Here is a 15,833-nt window from a genome sequence, read left to right as displayed (position 1 = left end):
GCAAAGGAAGGGGTGACATTGTCCAAAAAGAAATGTATTCTTTATTTGACTTAGTAACTATAACCCCTCTGTACATCACCTTTTCATGAATAGAAAAAATTTTAAAAAATAGGAAAATGAAAATTATATGCAATGGCTTGGTATAATTTTAAATAACTTAAAACCACGTACAAAAGTTTAGAGCAGTTAAAAGTGGGAACAGAAAAAGCAAGTTTGCCAAACTTAAGAACTTATAGCTGTTAAAATGATATTTATACTGATTTTTACAGAAACTTGCTTTAAAAACTGGAAGACAGGGCTGGGAAGGTGGCTCAGTGGTAGAGCACTTGCCTTGAATGCCTGAGGCCCTGGGTTCGATTCCTCAGCACCACATAAGCAAAAAAAAAAAGCCGGAAGTGGCGCTGTGGCTCAAGTGGTAGAGCGCTAGCCTTGAGCTGAGGGACAGTGCCCAGGCCCAGCGTTCAGGCCCCACCACTGGACGCCCCCTTAGTGGTACAATGCTTGCCTACTAAGCATGAAGCCCTCGGTTCAATTCCTTAGTACCACATAAACAGAAAGTGGCACTGGCTCAGGTGGTAGAATTGTGGCTCAAGTGTTAAGTGTTAGCCTTGAGAAAAAGCTTAGTGCTGAGGCCCTAAGTTCAAACCCAGGACTGGCAAAAAAATACAGTACAGGAAACCGGATGAGAGTAGTTAAAAGGAAGGAGTATTAGAGGCCTAACAAAAATCTTTCTTTTTGTTGTTCCTGTTTTCGTTTTTAAGATAGAGTCTTACCATATGCCCACCTTGACTTCTAACTCATTATGTAGCCCAGGCTGCCTAGAACTCATGATCCTCCTCGGGCCTCAGCTTCCCTAATGCTGGGATTATAGAGATTATGTCACCAGGTCCAGACCTAGAATATTATTTTCTAAGACCTACTTCATTGACTCTCCCTTGAAAAGCAACTGATAAAAGTCAACTTTGGTAAATAAGAAGTTTAAACAAGTGTTTTATGATAAAGTTTTAATTATGGTTCAGAAAAAATTGAGTGAATAACTTTCTCTGAAAAAATATATTGACTCTGTGTGGACTGCAGTTACTTGGGGGAGGGGATGGGACCACTGGTAAATTAAATTACCCTATTTTCTATTCTGAGAATGACAAAAAGTCCCAATTCCAGTCTGATTATAAAGATACATGTGCCCAAATGGCTGAGAATAAATACAAAACAGGAAAAGCAAAAGCTCTATAGCTAAGGGCATGCAACAGGCTCTAAGAGAAAAATCTCAGAAATACCCAGAGTGGCAATAAGGAACATATGGCTGGAATTTGAAGTTCTTTTCAGTCATCTTTGTCTTTTGCTCCGTGTTTGAGGATACGTGTGAATTCAATGTAATTGAAATTGCCCTTTTTGTCAATAGGGGCTTCTCGGTACAGCTCATCCACCTCCTCATCTGTGAAGCGATCACCCATGGTTGTCAGCAGCTCCCGCAGGTAATCCTCCTGAATGGTGCCTAGAGAATGAAAAACTGAGGATCAGAATATATACTACTCTCAAAGTTAGTTACAAGTAATACATACACCTGACTGTGCATTCTCTACAGTAAGAAACTATATACATGATAATACATGAAATACAGGGTTTCCAGTCACTTTAGACAACTTCAACAGACAGGTGCTTAGAACAGTGGCCAGCTACTTAGCAGCCATTATATTACTCTGCTGTCACTCAGCTTCCACATCTTCTGATCTTTGATGGCAGGGACTAAACCTACCCTGGAACAAAGACAGTAAAGTATGACCCAGGCATCTAAGCTTTATAATTCCTATTTCCTATTATATAAGGAAAGAGCAGTTAATTATCACATTACAATGAATACCACATCAAAAAGTAAAAGAAAAAATAACTGAGTGAAATCAATATGGCATCATAAAGGTGAAGAAAGTGCTCCAGTGGAAAAAATAGTAGAGTACCAAGGCCCAATTTAACAAGCTATATTATTTCAGGCATTTCCTTTACCTCTGACTTTTTTGTTTTGTTTTACTTTTTTTCAAGGGAAACAGTGTTACTATGTAGTTCTAGCTGGCCATGAATTTGTGATCTCCAGTCTCTATGTGGAATTACAGGCATATAACATCACAGGCATATAACATCACAGCTGGTTAAAATGAGCTTAATGTTTATAAACCTAACATACATATCAAACATGCTAGCATCAGCAAACACATAATACTTAGGCAGCAATGTATCATTGATACTGTGATAGTCAATAGGTGTGTGCAGTGATGAAATAATTGGTCTGCTTTTTATTGAGTTTTTGCTAAGGTTGTCTTGAAACCTGACTGCCCAAAGAATACAACTACTTATAGATATAAAAACAGAAATAAATGAACAAGTGCATGCTGGGTGCTGGTGGCTTTTGCCTGTAATTCTAGCTATTCGGGAGGCTGATGAGGATTGCAGTTTGAAGCTAGCCTGCGCAGCAAAACCTATACATATCTTTTAGATAGCTGTATTCTCTTCTATTAAAAAAGAGCTGGTGCTGGCAATCCATACCTGTAATATAGCTATTCAGGAGGCTGAGATCTGAAGATCAAGGTTCAAAGCCAGTTTGGTACCAGAAGACCATGGGATTCTTATCTCTATTTAACCACCAAAAAGCTCGAAGTGGAGCTGTGGCCCAACTGAGTGCTATCCTTAAACAAAAATAAAACAAACCCAGAGACAGCTCCTAGGCCGAGTTCAAGCTCCAGGACTGGCAAAAAAAAAAAAAAAAAGTTTGGTGGCTCACACCTATAATCCTAGGTACTTGGGGGGGGACCATGGTTCAAGGTAACCCCTGACAAAATTTTGTAAGACCTCCATCTCAACGAAAAGGCTGAATGTGATGGTTCATGCCTGTCACCACAGTTACATGGGAGGCCTAAGTTGAAGGAGCAATGTCCAGACTGGCCCAAACCAGAGATGCTAACTGAAAAAATAACTGAAGCAAAAAGGGCTTGGGACATGGTTCAAGTGGTAAAGTATCTGTTTAGCAAGTGCAAGGCCCTAAGATCAAAACTCAAGTACCAAATACAAAAAAAGTAATACCGATTCACAGTAAACCAATTCAAGCAATATAGAAATATCTTTGTTGGGGGAAGAGAATTAGTATGTCTCTCCCATTTTTTTCTACTCTAGCCTTTCCAAAAATAACTTAAGTGGTTTGTTTTTGTTTTTTTGAAGTGCTAAGGACTGAACCCAGAGCCTTAACATTCTGGTAAACATTTTATTATTGAACTACATCTTTGGCTAGGTAGCTATGCCTACCTCAAATTCTCAAATCCTCCTGCCTCAGTCTCGTAAGTGTTGGGATTGTTGGCATGCTCCATAACGCCCCTCACCCCGACTACACTTGTTTCTGTGAGTGCATTCAAATTTATCACAGCAACTTTATGAGGTAAGTAGTATTATTGCCTACTTCACAAATAAGAAAACCTATCTTAGAGAAATTAAGTAATTGGCCCCAAATTCCACAGCTATCATGCAGCAGAAGAGGAATCTAAATCCAGGTAGTCTGATTCCAGAGCTTAGGCTCTGTTTGGTTTAAAATAAAGGTTAGATAGCAGATTTAAATTGTTTTATTAGAGTTGAGGAATACAGGTTAAGCAAACACAGGATTGTACTGCTGCCAGCCTATGACGAGAAATTCTTTATTCAGGATTGCTCTGGAAAAAGTTATTCATTTAACAAGTACCTTGTGGAGTTAACCTTCGAGTAAAGGAGCAATCTAAGTTTCCCAAAGAGGTTTCACATACAACCTATTGTAGACAGTAAGGTGAAGGATGAACAGACCAAATGAAAACCCTGTCCATTACATTTTAAATTATTGTGTATTTAATTACCATAACTAAAAAAAACCTAAGTCACTTTGTAAGTAAAGGTTATCTCTGACTTACCAGTTGCTTCCTCATCAAAGCAAGCGAAGGCATTTCTGATGACATCCTCAGGGTCTGTGCCATTTAACTTCTCACCAAACATGGTGAGAAACATGGTGAAGTTGATGGGGCCTGGAGCCTCATTCATCATGGCATCCAGGTACTCATCAGTTGGGTTTTTTCCTAAACATACAAAATCGTAATTAGATTACATTATAAAACGTATCAACTATATATCATGGTAAACATATCACAGTAAACATTTCAGCAAGAAAGTGACCATCTATCTATACATAGTTTGCATTTGTATAGCAAAACTGTTTAGGGAAACAAGGTCTTCTCAATGAATATAGTCTGCACTAAAATTTTCAGAGATTCTTAAGATTCCATTAAGATTCTTAATATTCCGGGGGCTGGGAAGGTGGCTCAATGGTAGAGCGCTTGCCTTGCATGCATGAGGCCCTGGGTTCGATTCCTCAGTACCACATGAGCAAAAAGAAAAAAAGGTGGAGGTGGCGCTGTGGCTCAAATAGTAGAGTGCTAGCCTTGAGCTGTAGAGCTGAGGGACAGCGCCCAGGCCTAGAGTTCAGGCCTCACGACTGGACCCCCCAAAAAAAAATTAAAAAAAAAAAGATTCTTAATATTCCATTAGGAGGAACAGAACTAATTTCATAATTAAGTCTCTCTCTTTCTCATATACACACTCCCCAACTCTCAATAGATTCATGAGTCTGACTTCATAAAGCCTTAAGACTCAATAAATAAAAAAATCATTAGGGAAATTCTACCCAATATATTAATATTAAGTCTGAGCAGTACCCAACGAGGCAAGCATATCATGCAAATCTTCCTTGTCAATGAAACCATCTCTGTTCTGGTCAATCATGTTGAAGGCCTCTTTGAATTCTTGGATCTGTGACTGGTCGAACATAGCAAACACATTGGATGTTGCACGCTGAGGGCGCTTCTTGGTGGTTTTGGTCTTTGCCCTTTTGCTCGACATGGTGATGGTCAAATCCTAATTAAGAAAGAAACACAATGAAAGCAAAATCAGCACTTAAATTGACTTAAGTTCCAATCAAAACAGTAATTAACAAAAGTAAACAAAATCCATTTTCTGATATGTTTGAGCTAATTAGATATATATCCCAAGAATCCAAGAAGGGATAGGCTGGGTGAGAATGCTGAAAGGGGTGGTATTGATCAGGATATATTATGTTCATAAACTGCTTTTGTCCACTCCTCCTTTGTACAGCTAAAGATAATTTTAAAAAATAAGTGAAACACTCCAAACAGTATCACTTGGTAAGAATTTCTCACATAATGGAAACTATGACACAAAGATTTAGGCTAAAAATGAAAATCCAGACTCATGATTTCAGTTTACCCACTTTGTAACTGTAAATTCTTATAAATGGCGGTTACTTCAAATTCCAAATTAAAGCCATTATCAAGTCAAAAAAGCTGAAGTGATTTGCCACTGGTTTACAGACAAGCTTACACAACTCCAGGACTGCCATAGAGCTTAACAGCTGGTTTAATCAAATACTTAGGTATGCGGGACACCGTGCTGGTTCTAAATTTCAACACTAAGGTGGTGCTACAAAACACACATTTATCTTCAAAAGGACCATCCTTCTGTAGCCCTCACCTAAGATACTGATCCCATCTATATATAGTGGAGAGAAAGGTAAGGAAGCAGAAGGCTAACAAGATGTAACAGACCTTCTCTCCTAATCACTACTGACAGTGCTCATCTACATTCAACTGAAATCTTTTATTGCACTCTTTCTTCTTGCTTCCAAGTTTTTCAAGAAACATTTTGCTCGATGTTTGTTGGTAAAGTATAAAAAACTAAAGTTAACTCATCTCTAATTAAGTTTCATAGGCACCGTGTATTCCATCCAGACTAGTCATCTGAGCCACACTAAATCACTTAGTAAGACCTCTACACAAAAATTGGAGCACGGTTATCACCCTAATAATCAAGATGTAGTGTACTTATTAATTGATTTGTTCAATTAAAGCCCCTTTGTGCAACTAAAGATAATAAATAAAAGAATGAAATTCGAACAATTCAAATAGTTTCAGAGAATATTTTAAGAGATAAAGAGACTATCGTTGCTCTCTAATAACCTAAATTTATCCCTGTAGAGTATAAGTTAAAAAATATGCCTGATAATACAGAGAATTAAGGCATTTTTCTTCAACACTCCATTTTAAAAACACTACGAAAGCATGTTCAATATTAAAAATCCAATTATCCCAATACAATTCTACCATACCATCCTTCAGAGTTGGGAGTAGAGATGGTAGTCAGCAAACTTCCTTCCTGATTGATGAGCAAGACTAAGACACTGTACTGAGTTATATTCTTCTGAGCTGGTCTAAAATAGTCACTACTGATTTCACTCTGACCAGGATAACAGTTTTAAAGCTTACGTTCTGAAAACATTTAGCTATGATGTGGCAAAACACTATGCCCTTGCTCTAAAAATAAGTCTGAGGATTGCAAAGAATGAAATACTACCTAGAGCTCAGCGTTCAAAGTCACCCTTAGAGTATGTGTATGAGTTTAAAACGTTTTTCTTACATTCTTTCCTTGATTATCCTATATTACACAGACTAAACTTAATTATGGAAATAATTTGAAAAGTTCAATTCACATTATTTTTAGCTGCCTGTTTTCATATTTTAGCAGGAAATTCCAGAAAGAGTAGTCACAAATTCCAGCCAATCCATTATAGAACACTCTTTAACAATACAGTGGAATGTCATTGGAAAATACCACTCCCAAATTTTCAGATTTAACTATCCTTTATGAGGCTGCTTTTCATTATCTATTTGAGTTATTAATGAATACATATTTTCATTCTGCAATACTTTGGGGGAGGTCTAAACCTCATTAAACTATGCAAAGTTCTATGTTCCCCTTCATGTTTTAAGATCTACAAGGAATATATTATCCTCATCTCTTATATGTACGTTAGACTTGGGGTGAGCAGGTGATACTCAGTGAGGGACACATATTTTTGCCAGTTCATCTAATATCTCAGACATGTCAGGCCTTTGGTAAGCCACAGTACATCTTTAAAAATAGTTTTGTTCTGTATGACACCATTGTCTTTCCCTAATGATGTAGCAATGTCAGTTATTTTAAGAACAAAGAAACTGGTGAGGATAGTTGGCCAAACAGTTGACATATTAATTCTCTAACCTGTAAAACCAGAAGTACTAATTTTGGTGGAAGTTTTAGGTATCTTTTTGAATTTAGTTTTAATACATGTATGTAGTTTTCAATTTTTTTTATGTATGTCCTGTTCTTTTTTTTTTTTTTTTGGTTGGTTGTAGGGCTTGAACTCGGTTTGGATGCGCCGTCCCTGCACTCTTCAGCTCAAGGCAAGCGCTCTACCGCTTAAGCCACAGCGCCACTTCCTGTCCTGTTCTTTTAATCAGGCATTTTGTAATGTATTAATTTGAAGATGCATTATGAAACAGTTCAAAGAATGTCTTTGTTTTTTGTCAGCACCAACAAGTCTTACACAGAACTCTGGATCACTCAGTACTCTATCCTATCAACATGATGAGCAGTTATTACACTAATGTATATAAAATGTTATTAGCATTGACTACTAGTTAAAAGTTAAATGTAATCCATATAGGTGCCCTATCTTTGAGGAGCTTAAAATATAGTTGGAAAGGCAACTAAGAAGAAATGTGGTGATTGGTTCAACTTATGAGACGAACCAATAGTTTGCATTATTTTCATTCTAGAGGTATGACTCTAGTTAAAAAAGTGAGAAAATATTAAATAAATCAGGTGGCACATGATATCAAATACTTTGAATTCAGGATGAACTTTGTAGATTTCTAAAAAGATTAGGTGGGCACTTAAATCCCATTTGGAAGCTGAAAAGTACCTCAGAATTTAGAGATCTGGTTGCTAGTCTTGGTTCTAATAATTAAGGCACTTAATTCTATCAAAAACAGTGTAACACTGATCAAACAACCTGGCCTTTTTCACAACTGGATTTTAATTTGTGAGATCATTTACTACCAGAAACTTGGAAGCTGTACAGTAACAGTATGGTTAGCTTCTCAATTGTTCCAAAACAAGGAAATGTGATTTTACCTTTTCTTATCAAACTAAAAGTAGGAATAAAATAAGCAGGGATACAGGAACAGTGCTACAATGTCATGGAGATCATCCTTGATTTTAGCATTGTCTTCTTTGCCTTTTAGAATAATAGTTCACTGTCTATTTTACTGCACCTTTAACAAGTGATGCTGAACTCAGCAAATGACAAGCCTTCTTGAAGTGTGCAGCTCTTGTGTCAGTTTTAAAAGTTGGGACAAATTAAAACTGAAAATATTTTATCACAGTGCCTGGAATCCTAGTTCCAGGTGGGAGCTAAGGTTGTTGGAATCACAGTGTGACCTCTTAATGAAAGTTGGATGCAGTGGCCCCCATCTGCACTGGGGAGCCTAACATGGGTGGAATGCATCCAGGCACCCTAGACAGGACCCTATCTCAAAAGCGACTAGCAAAATATACTGCTGGAGGCATGCTTGACAGTTAGAGCCTGCCCAGCAAGCTTTAGGAAGGAAATTCAAACCCAGGACTGCAAAGGGGGGGGGGGGCGGCAAAAAAGAGCCATTTATCAGTGTAAATGTTCTCTATTTAGAAGAACACCTGAGAGTTCCAAAATCCTCACTTGTTACACTGGATCTTTATTTGGGAAGCACTTAATGAGACTTTTGGTATGAGCGGTAGTTGTGTGAAACCTGAAAAGCTGGGACATTGCAGAGCAGCCTCAAACAAACTATAAGGATTTCAGAGGCTGAGATGAAAGAAAGACAATTAAGGGTAATCAAGAACATTCAGCTTACAGATGGAAAGAGCCTAACTTCCTTCTAAGTTGGAGAGACTATAGGTGGCAATGAATTTGTAGTTTTTTTTGTTTGTAATCTTCTTAGATAGTTTTAAATAGTTTGCTGAGCTAGAAGAATAAATCATTAAGGGTTAATACAACAGGAGAGACACAAATGATGTCCAAGGAAGATGTTAAACCAGACAAAGACATGGGAGAAATAAAAAGCAAAAATCCTGAAAGAGGTCTTCCTCATACACAAAGGCAAGCAGATTTTGGGGAACCTTTAGAAATACAGAACTTGTAGGAACTATGCTATCCAGAGATTTTGAAAAATCTACAAAACCAAGTAGCACTAATCCATACTTATGCATCAGACTGCTTTAATTAAAACCGTAGGGACCTACATTTATAAATGTAATAAATGTAACCTAAAAACTTCTACAGAATAGTTGAAAGAAATTTTTGGAAATGCGTATCTTAGAGCTGCATAGTGTGAGCTTGGCACTCCATGGCTCACACCTGTAATCCTAGCTACTCAGGAGGCCTCCATCTGAGGATCCAGGTTTGAAGCCAGCACAGGCAGGAAAGTCCTTGAGACTTACCTCCAGTTAGCCACCCAAAAGCCAGAATGTGGCTCACGTGGTAGAGACAAACAAACAAAAAAAAACAGCGCAGAAGTCCTGGGTTCAAGTCCCAATACCAGCACTAAAAACAGATAACTGCAGTGTGACAGCACCTAATAATCTGCTCGGCTTTCCAAATTCCTATCAAATCTACATCCCATTTAACCAATGCACTTTTTTCCCCCCCAAACTGGAGGATTTTTTTTTTGGTGTTTAAAGATCTTTTAAAGTATATTTTCAACTAGGTTTTTCCGTTCCAACAAAATCAAGTTTTCATTTCTTACGTAAACTTCCGGTTGCCAGTGGGATTAGTTCTCTGGGACTGCCACACCCAAAAGTTCTTTCCCAGAGACACTTTGTGGTCAGGCTGACTCGCCAGAAAACAGTAAGATGTCGCTTTCTAAAATAAGACGTCCGAAAGGCCAGGAACCAAAAAACGCGTACCAATTTAAAAAACACACACAACTCCTTTTTCCCTTCAGAGATTAAGCATTTTGTAAGTTAAAAATTCACTCGGCCGGGTCCTGTTTCAAACGCCTCTAAAGAAGTGACATATGCTTTCCAATACCTACTAAACCGCTTTAAACGAAAACAGTTCCTAGGCCAATAGACAGTGAACACAAGTATGGAAGCAAACCAAACCCCCAGCTCCTCTCTGTCTAAACGTCACGTAAAGCCACGCAGTTCTAATCAGATGCGGGCACCGGCACCCGCACGGGCGGCTCCTTGCTCTCCCACGGCGCCGCGCAGCTGCACCAACAGCTGCGGGGGGGGGGGGCGGGAAGGGGATCCGGGCTCCTGTTTTGGCGCAACCGTCCTTGAATCGGACAAGTCTACGTTACAGACTAAACATAGTCTGGGTGTCAGCTCCCCCGCGGCTCGGATTTCGCGGGCCCGGCTATCGCCCAAGACCAAGGCGCCAGCCAGCTAAGCCACCTTTTCCCAGCTGCTAGTCCGGGCACAAGGGACAAGTGTGCGTCCGGGCCACTTGGGGGCCTTTGATGCCCGGGGCTGGCACCTCGGCTCCAAACCCGGGAGCCAGGTGCGACACCGGCCCAGCCAGGTGCGCTCCCCGAGCCCAGCGATCCCCGCGGAGCGTCGCTGCCATCCCGAGTCGCCCCGCGAGGACGCGGGTCCGGCTGGCCCCGCCCCGACCACCACTCACCCGGCACCGCCGCGAGAACCCGAACTCCTCAGCGAACCCCGCGCCGCCCGAAGCACCACCCTTCTCCACCGGGAGCCGCCAAAAAGCAACACTTCCGACCTGCGCTGAGCAAACCGGAAGGAAGTGCGGTCACCATTCTCAGTTCCCAGAGTGGGCCAAACTTCCCGGGGGAGCGAGCGGGAGGGGGCTGCCAGGGTGGTCGGCGGGCACGCTGTTGAACTACAAGAACTGAAAGCATGAAGCGAGAGGTTTAGAACGGAGGGGATACGGAACGCCTGGCTGGGACTGTGACTGACGTTCTGCATTTTGTTTTGTCCTCTTCTTGCACCGTAAGCCCTGCTCCCCCCTCCCACGGGTGCAGATGGTTGCGTCCGTCCTGTGGCTGGGCCTCAAAGCACATTCCAGGGCACGGCGAGGGGCGGGGCCTCTTAGCCCAAGACCTTATAGGGAAATCGCGGAGAGGGCTGATGCACCCACGTGACCAGCCCTAGCCCCCACCTTTGTGCGCCGCTGCTGGGCCGTAATGCGCTTGCGCAGAGCTCGGGACGTGCTAGGGAAGCCTTCTATACCTAGTGGAGCGGAGGTGGGGCCCTCGTATTTCCGGGTGAGGGGCGTGTTGGAAGGGTGTGTGTGTGTGTGTGTGTGTGTGTGTGTGTGTGTGTGTGTGTGTGTGTGGTCTTTGTGGCCTAGACGTGTGTGTGTGTGTGTGGTCTTTGTGGCTTAGACTTTGTGTGTGTGTGTGTGTGGTCTTTGTGGCTTAGACTTGTGTGTGTGTGTGTGTGGGGTCTTTGTGGCTTAGACTTTGTGTGTGTGTGTGTGTGTGTGTGTGTGTGTGTGTGTGTCCCTCAGCCCAGAGCCTGGTCTTTGTGGCCTAGACAGACTTCATGGAGCTGAGTGGCTGATGACTTCCTCTTCCAAATCTTCTGTGACCCCCAACAAGGGCCTCTTTTCCGAGGAAAACCTGTGGGAGGACAGTTGGGAGGCTCAGTCCTACCTCTCACTCCCAGGAAAGCTCCCAGCTTGGTGAAAATAATAAACTTTGGAGTATTTTTCTCAGCGTCCCTTGCCTTGGTCGCTGATGACAACGCTTCTTGTGATAGCGAATAGAACTCCTTCCCCATTCTAAGAGCTAGTGAGGACCACAGCCTTAGCCACCCCGACGCTGACACGCTGACATCACCTGTGGCCCGAGGGAAGGCCTACTAATGCGACTGAGACTCTTGGATTGTGAAGACAAGCACAGATCTGAAGTTTGGGTTTGCTGTAGGGCCTTGGCTTTCCAAGTTGTCTCTTACTTCCATCTCCTGAAACGAAAATTGTTGCTCCAAATACTGCAGAATAATCTTAAATATGCCTGATGTATAACTGCTATCTTCAAGGAACTAAACTCACTGGGGGAAAAAGATGGAAAAAAATAGCCCTCATTCTATAGGTGACCCATTCTACAGGTGATTCATTTCCCAGACTTCCTTGATGACCAGAATCACTTAGGAGTTCTAGTTTAAAATACAAATAATCAGTCACATCAAGTCACAGGATTACAGCCAAGGGCAGGTCCTGGGAGCCATGGATTTAGCAGGGGTCCAAAGTGACTCTTATTAGGGAAGGTTGGGCACACAGCTAGACCACAGGCTTAGAGATACTGTAGTGACAAGACCCAAATCAAGTTAGCAATGCTTTGTCTTAACCCTGACTCGCATAGAAAGGCACTTATCTCTTAACAGGCAGCCACACTTCAGCCAGTTTGAAAAATACAAAAAAAATTTTTTTCAACGAAAATCCCTAACAAGCCCTGAAATCAGACAAATAGCACAAAAGAGGAAAGAAATAGCTTCCTGGGAGAGGAAAAAAAAAATGGCGGGCTGAGTGGGTTTGCTCTTGGAATTTGAATTGGCAGGCAGAGCGGTTACCTGCAGTACACACGGGCTCCACACGGGGGTGGAATGGCACCACAGAGCTTGAGCCACCCCACTCCCTCCCAGCTACAGAAAGCACAAAATACTTCAGAGCTGTAAGGAAATGAACACTCTTCCTAAACTTGAAAGTTGCTTCTTTAGTGTCCCTTGCTTGTCTTCCTGACACTCAGATGGGTCAACACATATTAAGCAACTGCACTACCAAGTATTGTAGTTGGAGCTGTGGTTTCTGATGTGTGTGTGTGTGTGTGTGTGTGTGTGTGTGTGTGTGTGTAAGTTGAACTGTTGCTTCCTCTGGGGTGGGGTGGAGTAGTAGAATAGAGATGCAGATAATAGAAGTGTAGATACCTGCCTGGGACTTGTGAAAGCTGTCCCCAGAGGTCAGCAGAGGAGAAAAGAGGCATATCAGACAAAGGCAGAAGCAGACTTGATTGGAGTTGTTCCAAGTATACCCCTCATTGAAAGTTAACAGGAACTATGTGGTCTGTGTTCATCCCTTCATGTATTCATTCTTCAGTTAATATAGATATAGCAAGTGAGCAAACCACTGTGGAAAACTTAAGACATAACATTCCACCTAATGTTCTGATACTCAGTTTTTGCAATTGAACCCACCAAAGATCTCACTTTGATGTCCCTGTCCTTCTGGACTCTACAGGACAACTTTGCAAACCTGCAGGTGAGAATCTCTTAATTTTTTCTTTCCTCCTTCCTTCCTTCCTCTTTTTCTTTCTTTCTTTCTTTCTTTCTTTCTTTTTCCAATACTGGGATTAGAACTCAGATCACACAAGTGACCTAACTTCTTGAACTATTCCTCTCACTCTTTTTCATGTTGATTATTTTTGAGATCCAGTCTCACTTTTTGCCCAAGCTGGACTAGATCATGATCCTCCTGTTATACCTCCCACTGTGGCTGGGATGATAGTTTTATGCCATTATACACAGCTTTTTTCTGTTGAGATGAGGTCTCATGTACTTTCTTGCCCAGGCAAGCCTGAAACTGACATCTTTCTTATCTCAGCTCCCAGAGTGGTTGGGATGATAGGTAGCACTGTGTTGAAGCTATTGATTGAGATTGGGTCTAGGAACTTCTTTGTCTGAGTTGGCTTTATATCACTATCCTTAACCTCCTAGAGACCTAGAATTATAGGCCTGAGCCACTACACCCAGGTCTTTTCCACCTTTTCACCAGAAAAATTTGGCAAGTCACTAAGTTGACCTTAGTCTCAATTTTCTAATTTGAAAGATGGAAATAATACCTCTCCAGCCTACCTTACCAATTTTCTGATTAAATGAGATAGGTTACATGAACGTTTTAATAAGTGTAGAGAAGAGTTGTTAACCAAAACTCGTGTTAAGAAATTTCTATCACTGGGGCTGGGAAGGTGGCTCAATGGTAGAGTGCTTGCCTTGCATGCATGAGGCGCTGGGTTCTATTCCTCAGTACCACATAAGCAGAAAAAGCTGGAAGTGGTGCTGTGGCTCAAGTGGTAGAGTGCTAGCCTTGAGCTGATGAGCTGAGGGACAGCGCCCAGGCCCAAAGTTCAACCCCCACGACCAATATATATATCACCAATACCTGACTACCATGATTCTTTACAATTCTATATTCTGTATTAGTTTACTTGGACTACCACAAAAAAGGCACAGACTGGGCAAGTGAAATTCATTTATTACATTTCTGAAGGTTGGGAAGTCCAAGATCAAGGTGTTGACTTTTGGTGAGAACCTTCTCCCTGGTTTGTAGACAGCCACCTGATTTCTCTCCCCTCATATGCCAGAGAGAAACACAGAGAGGGAGACAGAAAGACACACACATGCACACGCGGACACACAGATCTCCTTTTCTGGTAAGACCACGGTCCTTAGAGGAGGGCAGGACCTCACCCTTTGACTTCTTTTAACATTCATTACTTCTAACGATCCTATCTCCAAATACAGTTTTCCCTATTGGAAGATAAACTATGATCATTTGAATTTGGAGAGCAAGGAGTGTTCAGTCAATAGCAGATATTTGTTATCACTGAATATTTTTAAATTTCCAAACCCCACTAAATGTGAATTATGATCTAGTAACACTGTACTTCTCCACATCAGTGAAATGAGTGCTTAATTTTTACCCTAGGAGGAAGATGTAGCAATGCCCAGAGACATTTTTGGATTTTTACAGCCAGTGGGCTGCTATTAACAACTAAAAGCATGGAAGTCAAATATTTCTGCCTAACACCCTGTTATGCATAGGGCACTCACCAATGACAAAGCATAAATCCAAAATGTCAGTAGTGTTAAGATTGAAAAAAAATCCCCACACTACTAGTGATTTAGTAACTCAATATTTATAGTAATCAATAGCAGCCCTGTGAGGTAAGCATTATTAATTGAATTTCACAGGTAAACTGAGGCTCAGAATATGTTAATGATTTCATAGGTTACCCAAATGACAATAGAAGAACAGAATTATTACTTGTGTCTGTGAGTGTCCAAAATGTTAGACAGAAGGAAGGACTGGGCATCCCCTCACTCCTCATATAGTGTGTAGTCAGCCATTGGTGCCAGCACATATTTGATATGGGCCACTTGTGCAAATAATTAGTAACTAGTCCAATCGAAACAGCATATTTTAGCTACACATCAGTGGCTCATGCCTGTAATCCTAGCTACTCAGGAGGTTAAGATCTGAGGATCGCAGTTCAAAGCCAGCCTGGGCAGGAAAGTCCGTGAGACTCTTTTCTCCAATAAACCACTAGAAAACTGGAAGAGGCGCTGTGGCTCAAGTGGTAGAGCACTAGCCTTGAGCTGAAAAGTTGAGGGACAGCACCCAGGCCCAGAGTTCAAGCCCCACGATCAACAAAAATATGCTTCTCCAGTTAAAAAAATCCTAATATCATAGGTTATTTTGAAATACATAGCAAAACATAATTGATACTAGTAGCAATTTACTAGTGAATGAAATACAGCGATCAGGTTGTAGTTACTGAGTGAATTTATAATGCAAGTATTACTTTGGACTCTCTACCCTATAAACCTAAAACAAGAACTGTAGTTTAGGAAACTTCACCAATCACTTGGTTTGCATATCTGAAAGACCTAATCATTTTAGAATCTATTTGGTGGTTGTGAGGACTCAGGAAAATGATCCATGAACAGTTTCTTAGTTCAAAATCAACTTTGTACTGAGCTTTGGAATTTATGGAGCAGTTAGCCTACGTGTGTGTGTGTGTGTGTGTGTGTGTGTGTGTGTGTGTGTACAGAGATTTGAACTCAGGGCCTCTCACTCGGCTTTCTTGCTCAAAGATGGGGCTCTATCATTTGAGCCACATCTTAACCTCACGTTTTCACTGGTTAAGAGTCTCATA

General features: G+C 41.3%; 1 protein-coding gene across 1 annotated transcript; it reads right to left on the bottom strand.

Moving 5' to 3' along the window:
- Positions 1 to 986: 986 nt before the first annotated feature.
- Positions 987 to 10,676, bottom strand: LOC105993816 (myosin regulatory light polypeptide 9). Its single transcript, XM_013027178.1, has 4 exons — positions 10,562 to 10,676; positions 4,719 to 4,917; positions 3,921 to 4,082; positions 987 to 1,495 (listed from the first exon to the last, which is right to left on the bottom strand). The coding sequence occupies exons 2-4, from the start codon at positions 4,900 to 4,902 to the stop codon at positions 1,323 to 1,325; spliced, it is 519 nt and encodes a 172-aa protein (XP_012882632.1). The 5' UTR covers positions 4,903 to 4,917; positions 10,562 to 10,676; the 3' UTR covers positions 987 to 1,322.
- Positions 10,677 to 15,833: the final 5,157 nt, after the last annotated feature.

The sequence above is a fragment of the Dipodomys ordii genome, unplaced genomic scaffold (genome assembly GCF_000151885.1).
Source record: "Dipodomys ordii isolate 6190 unplaced genomic scaffold, Dord_2.0 Scaffold100, whole genome shotgun sequence".
In the NCBI taxonomy this organism is placed as follows: Eukaryota; Metazoa; Chordata; class Mammalia; order Rodentia; family Heteromyidae; genus Dipodomys; species Dipodomys ordii.
This window is presented reverse-complemented; position numbering and strand designations above follow the sequence as displayed.

Coding starts and splice junctions, on each gene's coding strand:
- LOC105993816 (XM_013027178.1), bottom strand. CDS start 4,902: ATGTCGAGCAAAAGGGCAAAGACCAAAACCACCAAGAAGCGCCCTCAG. Junction 4,083..4,718: donor TGATATGCTTGCCTCGTTGG/GTACTGCTCAGA, acceptor TTGTATGTTTAG/GAAAAAACCCAACTGATGAG. Junction 1,496..3,920: donor CTTTGATGAGGAAGCAACTG/GTAAGTCAGAGA, acceptor TTCATTCTCTAG/GCACCATTCAGGAGGATTAC.